The sequence below is a fragment of the Bufo gargarizans genome, chromosome 5, assembly GCF_014858855.1.
Source record: "Bufo gargarizans isolate SCDJY-AF-19 chromosome 5, ASM1485885v1, whole genome shotgun sequence".
In the NCBI taxonomy this organism is placed as follows: domain Eukaryota; kingdom Metazoa; phylum Chordata; class Amphibia; order Anura; family Bufonidae; genus Bufo; species Bufo gargarizans.
Window position 1 is genome coordinate 457,693,985 of NC_058084.1, and position 10,071 is coordinate 457,704,055.

General features: G+C 43.8%; 1 protein-coding gene across 1 annotated transcript in view; it reads right to left on the reverse strand.

The window, feature by feature from the left end:
* The window catches only part of LOC122938329 (adseverin-like), a 61,901-nt gene extending 52,504 nt beyond the window's left edge, over positions 1 to 9,397 (reverse strand). Inside the window, exons 1-2 of the mRNA XM_044293775.1 lie at positions 9,205 to 9,397; positions 7,900 to 8,054 (exon numbers count right to left, since the gene is read on the reverse strand). Of these exons, the coding sequence (XP_044149710.1) occupies positions 7,900 to 8,054; positions 9,205 to 9,397 (348 nt within the window). The remainder of the gene's footprint in view (positions 1 to 7,899; positions 8,055 to 9,204) is intronic.
* Positions 9,398 to 10,071: the final 674 nt, after the last annotated feature.

A 10,071-nucleotide genomic window follows, 5' to 3' on the forward strand; every position in this document is an offset into this window, starting at 1 on the left:
TCATTTTCAATGGGTCCTGAAAAAAATCGGACAGCACAATTTCCGATTTTTTTTTTCAGGACCCATTGAAAATGAATGGGTACAGAACTGGTCCAGATCTGTTCCGCAAAAAACGGAACAGATCAGGAAAGAAACAACGGATGTGTGAATGGACCCGTAAGGGGTATTCCCATCTAAGACAATGGGGGCATATCGCTATCACATGGTCCATCACCATGTTATAAGGGAAAATAATAACATCTACACAACACCGAACCCAAACCTGAACTTCTGTGAAGAAGTTCGGGTCTGGGTACCACAGTCGTTTTTTTATCACGCTCGTGCAAAACACATTGCACCTGCGCGATAAAAACTGAACATCGGAAAGCAATCGCAGTCAAAACTGACGGCAATTGTGTACCTAATCGTACGGGTTTGCCGCAATACACCGGGACGCATCCGGACCTAATCCGGACAAGCTCGTGTGAACCCAGCCTAAGGCCCCTTTCACACAAGCGAGTTTTCTGCATGGGTGCAATGCGTGACGTGAACACATAGCACCCGCACTGAATCCTGACTCATTCATTTCAATAGGTCTGTGTACATGAGCATTTTTTTCACGCATCACTTCTGCGTTGCGTGAAAAACGCAGCATGTTCGATATTCTAAGTTTTTCACGCAGCATTGGCCTCATAGAAGTAAATGGAGCTTCAGTGAAAAACGCATTCCATCCAGGAGCAGATACAGTGTTTTTTATCACGTGCGTGAAAAACGCATCAAAACGCATTGCAATCGCGCGGAAAAAACTGAACGCAATTGCAAACTGACTGAACTTGCTTGAAAAATGGTGCGAGTTTCACTGAACGCATCCGGACCTAATCCATCATGCTCGTGGGAAAGGGGCCTTAGGCTGGGTTCACACGGGCGTCACGTTTTGGCTCCGGATGTGTCCGGGTGCATTGCGGCAAACCTGCGCGAGTAGGTACGCAATTGCAGTCAGTTTTGACTGCAATTGCGTCCCGTTGCTCAGTTTTTATCGCGCGGGTGTAATGCGTTTTGCACGTGCGTGATAAAACACTGACTGTGATACCCAGACCCGAACTTCTTCAGTGAAGTTCAGGTTTGGGTTCAGTGTTGTGTAGATGTAATTATTTTCCCTTATAACATGGTTATAAGGGAAAATAATAACATTCTTTAATACAGAATGCTTAGTAGGTGATCAATTGATGGTAAAAAAAATAAAAAATAATTAACTCACCTCCTCCAATTGATCGTGTAGCTGCCGTTCTCCTGTTCTTTCTTCAGGACCTGTCAAAGGACCTGCGGTGATGTCACAGAGCTCATCACCTGGTCCAATCACATGGTCCATCGCCATGTGATGTGACGTCACCAAGGTCCTTTAGCCAGCAGCTCATGATTAAAGAAGTAAGAAGAGATCGGCAACTACGCGATCAAGAGGAGGAGGAGAGTTAATTATTATTTTTTTAAACCTCAATTGACCTTCTACTAAGCATTCTTGACTAAGAATGCTATTATTATCCCTTATAACCATGTTATAAGAGAAAATAATACAGGGAATAGACTTTCATCTTAGCAACCATGCGTGAAAATTGCACCGCATCCGCACTTGCTTGCGGATGCTTGCGATTTTCACGCAGCCCCATTCACTTCTATGGGGCCTGCGTTGAGTGAAAAACGCTCAATATAGAGCATTCTGCGATTTTCACGCAACGCACAAGTGATGCGTGAAAATCACAGCTCATCTGCACAGCCCCATAGAAATGAATGGGTCCGGATTCAGTGCGGGTGCAATGTGTTCAGGGACCAGTGTGGATAATTAAGGCAGTCCGGGAATCTGGAGAAAGAAGCTGAAGGTCACAGCAGCCACAGAGACCACGTCCACAGAGCCAGCTGGTCCAGCCACAGAGACCACGTCCACAGAGCCAACTGGTCCAGCCACAGAGACCACATCCACAGAGCCAGCTGGTCCAGCCGCAAAGACCACGTCCACAGAACCAGCTGGTCCAGCCACAGAGACCACATCCACAGAGCCAGCTGGTCCAGCCACAGGAACCAGTGTGGATAATCAAGGCAGGGCTGGTGCAAGGATTTTTGCCAACACAAGCAAAGCTACATTTTGGCGCCCCCCCCCCCCCCCTCGCAGCTCACGTGACCCTGTTCCCGTCTGCAGTAGCTGGCTTATCCTCTGTGTGGTCCTGGTATCTTCTCTCTGCTTCAGACAATCGCTGGTTTGAGGACCGTATTTTTCGCCCTCTAAGACGCACCTGCCCATAAGATGCAAATAGATTTTAGAGGAGGATAATAAGAAAATAATATTTTCCATTGCACCTCAGGTCAGACCAGCAATCAGACCCCCAATGTCAATCAGACCTCAGATCAGACCCCATGTCAGCCATCAGCCCCCCATGTCAGCCATCATGTCCCCATGTCAGCCATCATGCTCCCATGTCAGCCATCATGCTCCCATGTCAGCCATCATGCCCCCATGTCAGCCATCATGTCCCCATGTCAGCCATCATGTCCCCATGTCAGCCATCATGCCCCCATATAAGCCATCATGCCCCCATGTAAGCCATCATGCCCCCATGTAAGCCATCATGCCCCCATGTCAGCCATCATGCTTCCATGTCAGCCATCATACCCCATGCCAGCCATCATGCCCCCATGTCAGCCATCATGCTCCCATGTCAGCCATCATCCTCCCATGTCAGCCATCATACCCCCATGTCAGCCATCATGTCCCCATGTCAGCCATCATGCTCCCATGTCAGCCATCATGTCCCCATGTCAGCCATCATGTCCCCATGTCAGCCATCATGCCCAAATATAAGCCATCATGCCCCCATGTCAGCCATCATGCTCCCATGTCAGCCATCATGCTCCCATGTCAGCCATCATGCCCCCATGTCAGCCATCATGTCCCCATGTCAGCCATCATGTCCCCATGTCAGCCATCATGCCCCCATATAAGCCATCATGCCCCCATGTAAGCCATCATGCCCCCATGTAAGCCATCATGCCCCCATGTCAGCCATCATGCTCCCATGTCAGCCATCATACCCCCATGCCAGCCATCATGCCCCCATGTCAGCCATCATGCTCCCATGTCAGCCATCATCCTCCCATGTCAGCCATCATGCCCCCATGTCAGCCATCATGTCCCCATGTCAGCCATCATGCTCCCATGTCAGCCATCATGTCCCCATGTCAGCCATCATGTCCCCATGTCAGCCATCATGCCCAAATATAAGCCATCATGCCCCCATGTCAGCCATCATGTCCCCATGTCAGCCATCATGCTCCCATGTCAGCCATCATGCCCCCATGTCAGGCATCATGCCCCCATGTCAGGCATCATGCCCCCATGTCAGGCATCATGCCCCCATGTCAGCCATCATCCCCCATGTCAGGCATCATGCCCGGCATGTCAGCCATCATCCCCCATGTCAGGCATCATCCCCCATGTCAGCCATCATGCCCCCATGTCAGCCATCATGCCCCCATGTCAGCCATCATACCCGCCATCAATCATGCCCGCCCCCATGTCAGCCATCAGCGCAAATAAAATAACTTACCTCTCCTGCTCCTGGAAGCCGCCGCTCCTCACCACCAGCGCTCTCTCTTCTTCCTGGTTCTCGGCTGTCAGCTGTGAAGGCTGCGCACAGTGAGGTCACATGGTGCGCAGCCCTTTACAGCAGACAGCCGAGCGGAGGACCAGGAAGCGGTGAGTACAGATCCTTCACCGATTCCCGGTCATCAGGTACTAATGAAGCGCTTCCAAAATGGAAGCGCTTCATTAGTATTCGCCCCATAAAACCCAGGGGTGAAAAATACAGGGTATTTAAAAAAATATATAAACAAGTTTAATTTTTTCCGACCCCCTCCCTCCCCCGTCTCTGCGCCCTAAGGCAGCCGCTTGGTCTGCCTTATTATTGCACCGGTCCTGAGAGAACCCCTGAGCTATCGGTAGAAGACGGAGCTTCTGGACGTTACAGTGCGCTGGGAGAAGAAGATCTGGAGAAAGAAGCTGAAGGTCACAGCAGTGGGAGGAGGAAAAAAAAAGGCCAAGAAGTTTAAGTGACCTGAATGAGACTATAAGAAATCTCTGTTAGGCCCCCTGCACACGACCGTGTGCACCCCGTTGCCGTATTGTGGACCGCATTTGCGGAGAGATGAATGGGTCCGCAAATCCAGAGATGCGGAATGGTGCGGAACATAAGCACGGAACGGAACCTTACAGAAGCACTACGGAGTGCTTCCGTCGGGTTTTGTCCTGTACTTCCATTCCTCAAAAAAGATAGAACATGTCCTATCTTTTTGCGGAACGACAGGATCGCGGACCCATTCAAGTTAATGGGTACGCGATCCGTTGTGGCTGCCCCACGGACTGTGTTCGTGCATTGCGGCCCGCAGCATGACCACGCGGTGCACACGTTCATGTGCAGGGGGCCTTAATGTGAACATTGTAAAGACTAAGAACAGGCTGCAGGAGATACACCCGTCTCCCTACAGGAGACTTGTCTAAAGAGTAAAGCTCATGAGTTTGCAGCCAAGAGACACTGGAGACATGGAGCGTCATTCTGCTCCTCTGTGCTGGAGCGAAATGATGGTGTAGTAAGATAGAAGATGAGGAAAAATAACTGCAATAATGTGTAGTGGAGGAACATCCATGTGTATAATGTTTGTGATGTTTACTATCAATATGATGTGACTTTATTTATAGGAGCAGTATTATAGTAGTTATATTCTTGTACATAGGAGGCAGTATTATAGTAGTTATATTCTTGTACATAGGAGCAGTATTATAGTAGTTATATTCTTGTACATAGTAGCAGTATTATAGTAGATATATTTATGGACATAGTAGCAGTAGTATAGTAGTTATATTCTTGTACATAGGAGCAGTATTATAGTAGTTATATTCTTGTACATGGGAGCAGTATTATAGTAGTTATATTCTTGTACATAGGAGCAGTATTACAGTAGTTATATTCTTGTACATAGGAGCAGTATTATAGTAGTTATATTCTTGTACATAGGAGGCAGTATTATAGTAGTTATATTCTTGTACATAGGCGCAGTATTATAGTAGTTATATTCTTGTACATAGGAGGCAGTATTATAGTAGTTATATTCTTGTACATAGGAGCAGTATTATAGTAGTTATAGTCTTGTACATAGGAGCAGTATTATAGTAGTTATATTCTTGTACATAGTCGCAGTATTATAGTAGTTATAGTCTTGTACATAGGAGCAGTATTATAGTAGTTATATTCTTGTACATAGGAGCAGTATTATAGTAGTTATAGTCTTGTACATAGGAGCAGTATTATAGTAGTTATATTCTTGTACATAGGAGCAGTATTATAGTAGTTGTATTCTTGTAAATAGAAGACAGTATTATAGTAGTTTTATTATTGTAAATAGAAGACAGTATTATAGTAGTTATATTCTTGTAAATAGAAGACAGTATTATAGTAGTTATATTATTGTACATATGAGCAGTATTGTAGTAGTTATATTATTGTACTATGGAGCAGTATTATAGTAGTTATATTCTTGTACATAGGAGCAGTATTATAGTAGTTATATTCTTGTACATAGGAGCAGTATTATAGTAGTTATATTCTTGTACATAGTAGCAGTATTATAGTAGATATATTTATGGACATAGTAGCAGTAGTATAGTAGTTATATTCTTGTAAATAGGAGCAGTATTATAGTAGTTATATTCTTGTACATGGGAGCAGTATTATAGTAGTTATATTCTTGTACATAGGAGCAGTATTACAGTAGTTATATTCTTGTACATAGGAGCAGTATTATAGTAGTTATATTCTTGTACATAGGAGGCAGTATTATAGTAGTTATATTCTTGTACATAGGCGCAGTATTATAGTAGTTATATTATTGTACATAGGAGCAGTATTATAGTAGTTATAGTCTTGTACATAGGAGCAGTATTATAGTAGTTATATTCTTGTACATAGGAGCAGTATTATAGTAGTTATATTCTTGTACATAGTAGCAGTATTATAGTAGATATATTTATGGACATAGTAGCAGTAGTATAGTAGTTATATTATTGTACATAGGAGCAGTATTATAGTGTTTATATTCTTGTACATAGGAGCAGTGTTATAGTAGTTATATTCTTGGACATAGGAGCAGTATTATAGTAGTTATATTCTTGGACATTAAGCAAAAAGTGTAAAAATCAGCGGCTCACCCCAATACTGAATGGACAGGGTGCACACCTCTCGGTCCACCCAGACCGCACAGAAGGAAAAATAATGTAATAAAAGAATGAGGGGCACTCCGTATAAGGGAACAGGAGACAATGGTTCACAATTTAAATTTAATATCACATCAATTCACTATACATAAAATCAACCATAAGATCAATAAAATCAGATGAATTCTATAACAAATGAGAATAAGGATCCTAAAATCATTAGTACTATTTCAAAAAGTCCATAGAACAACAAACATCCGATATTCAATCACCACGGATGGTAAGGGCAGATTGCCGTTTCAGGGTGTCTCTTTCAAATGTATCACAAAGAGATACAAGATTTCCTCAATGTCCCATATATAACAGCCGAATTCCGACAAATTTATGGTCAGGTATTGAGCAGGAAAGTTCTCTTGTATAATATCACAGCAACAGCCGAAGTGTCTTACCCTCTGTATGTCCGCACCGCTTGCATGAAGACTCGAGGTAATGGCTGGATGAAGTTAACACGGCGTCCCACGTGGTAAGAGTCTGACGTGACGTCTCACTTGACTCACCAACTTAGATCGTAGTAGCGTATTCCTGTAGCGCTCACCGGCTCTATATTCGGCTGGCTGTGTAGATGGCCCCGACCGAAGCTGTCGCTCAACGGTTCACTCGTAGTGTTTAGGGGAGAGAAGGCTCACTGTCTCGACTTGCCCAAACGCGTTTCGAGGTATACACCTCTTCCTCAGTTCCTTCCACTGAGGAAGAGGTGTATACCTCGAAACGCGTTTGGGCAAGTCGAGACAGTGAGCCTTCTCTCCCCTAAACACTACGAGTGAACCGTTGAGCGACAGCTTCGGTCGGGGCCATCTACACAGCCAGCCGAATATAGAGCCGGTGAGCGCTACAGGAATACGCTACTACGATCTAAGTTGGTGAGTCAAGTGAGACGTCACGTCAGACTCTTACCACGTGGGACGCCGTGTTAACTTCATCCAGCCATTACCTCGAGTCTTCATGCAAGCGGTGCGGACATACAGAGGGTAAGACACTTCGGCTGTTGCTGTGATATTATACAAGAGAACTTTCCTGCTCAATACCTGACCATAAATTTGTCGGAATTCGGCTGTTATATATGGGACATTGAGGAAATCTTGTATCTCTTTGTGATACATTTGAAAGAGACACCCTGAAACGGCAATCTGCCCTTACCATCCGTGGTGATTGAATATCGGATGTTTGTTGTTCTATGGACTTTTTGAAATAGTACTAATGATTTAGGATCCTTATTCTCATTTGTTATAGAATTCATCTGATTTTATTGATCTTATGGTTGATTTTATGTATAGTGAATTGATGTGATATTAAATTTAAATTGTGAACCATTGTCTCCTGTTCCCTTATACGGAGTGCCCCTCATTCTTTTATTACATTATTCTTGGACATATGAGCAATATCATAGTAGTTATATTCTTGTACAGAGGAGCGGTATTATAGTGGTTATATTCTTGTACATTGGGGGCAGTATTATATTGGTATTATTCTTCTTTATAGGGGTAGTTTTGTAAGGTAGAATTATTTCCTATATGAGCAATATTTTGTGACAATGTTTGAGATAAGTTCAGCACTTATGATGACTTCACTCCTCTACTACACCAAGAATAAGTTGTTCTTTGTACCTGATACTTGATGCCAGATTTATAATAACCTAGAAAAGTGTTGCTCTCGTATCCTTGGAGTTCCCGGTATTGTACAGCTTTTCCACCAAGGTGGTCGTCCATCTGTACTGTAAATATGGCTGCGGCCGTGCTCTCATCTTGAGTGCATTCACTTCCTATGAGAGTTTTGATGAGTATTTGTTATTTTTGCAAAACTTTCCTGGCAACTTCATCTGATTCTTATTACTATACATACTACAAAATGTTGGCTGCTTTGTGCTGGGGTTTTATATATAGTATCTATGAACGTACAGTAAGTTTGGAACTACATTTTCCATCACCCAGTGATTTATTTTGCTGTCCTAGCCCAGTACTAAATGAAGGCTCGGTGGCTTTGTGGTGCCCTCTTAGTCTGAGCACATGAATTGCCAGTCACCCTGTACAAATAGCAGTCTATCTGGATGTTTTTATGTACAGAGGTATTAAAAGGGTGTCACAAGAAGTCGGTGGAACCCATATCAAAATTAGGAATGAGCTACTATTTTCTGAACTTCATTGAAACTCGTATTCCCTCAGATTGACCTACTATGGTCCATGTGGAAATCCCAGGCAATCACAAGAAGCCCTGCATGGACATTATTGAGGGACTGTTGAGCAATACACGGGGATTTCCCTGCTTTCTCCTGCTCTAGCTCTGAATACCTTTATTGTGCTGAATGCAAAGTTCAGAGGAGGCTGGAGATCATATGGTCCAGGCCATGAGTGCTAGAGGTGGTGCCCACAAGCGACTCTGCTCATACAGTTTATTACCTATGATGACTCCAGACGAACCCTCGTGGCACTTTCATTTGGATGCACTGGCTGTCTTGGAGAACTTCATTAGAATATTGTGCAAGCTTCTTTTCCTGCTTCCCTAATTCCAGGCATTGAGCCCAAATAATAAATGCAAATCCCTCCATGACCAAAAAGTTTACCAAAGTTTTTAGATGCTTTTTAGGCCAGTTCCACCACTTCTGATTGTATCTACTAAAATCTAATGTGTATGGAAATGTCTCCAGCCTCTCATAGAGTAAATATGTCCATTGGCGATGAGCGGCGGCAGATACACAAGGCAGCCAATTATCCAAACTACTTAATATGCAACAATGTACAGGCAGCTGAGTTAGAAGGGGCAAATAGCTGTTGGCCAAATGATTGTTTCGGTCATAGCACCATCTAATTGTATTCTTTCTCCTACTGACTAATAAATCTGCCGCCATATTGGTTCTTTTTCAGACAAGCTCAATGCAAATTCTCAAAAAAACTCAAAAACACGTGGACACTTACCGAGCCAAAAATGCAGGCTGTATATCTTAAAGAGCGGCATCTCCACCGTTTCGAGTACCAGATAGGCATCTCCTATATAGAAGTTACCATGCTGCTCCTTAGGGACCTCCACCAGCTTCATCTGTTCGATCCTCCATATCTGATGTCCACTTTTCAGACCGGCTTTCTCAAATTCCTTGTGTTTCCCTTCCATTATCGATCGGTCCCTGGGATCCGACTCTGCTGAGGTTTATCTCACTACAGGGTCAATGTCTGCAGGGCGTACAGATAATAACCTGGATTGCAGAGGGAGGGGATTGCTGTCAATCCTGTCACCGTTACAACCCAATCAGTGCTTAATAATGCCATAAATGTAAGACTTTGAAAATTTACAACATAAATAGTGACACCTGACAATATGCAAAGTGAATGTCCTCCCTGCAATGACTAAATAGGTCTAATATTCTGTCTAGTTAGTTCCTCATTATATCATTATATTTCTAAGGTTTAGAACTCTGTTTTTTCTGATGCAGAGCTCTAACTCTAAATCACAGAAAAAATGCACCACACGGATATGCCACTGACTATACTGGCTAGTCATAAATGCAGATATTAAAAGCTGAGACTTTTGCGGTGGGGCTGCTCCCCCAATGAAAAACACGCTACAGTGTTAGGGGTTGAGCAGCTCCCCCAGATTTGCCACTATATTTCTGTGTTTTTGTCTTGTTTTATATGTAGTGTATGTGCCTTCACCTGGCATTCAAACACTCTTTGCACCTGGTAGCCTCCATTACATAGTCTGATATGGGTGTGGCTTACAGTCTGGCTTTGTTCACATTGCACTAGTTGTCCTGCTAGGCGGTTGTGTGGAAGCCTGGCTGTGAGCTG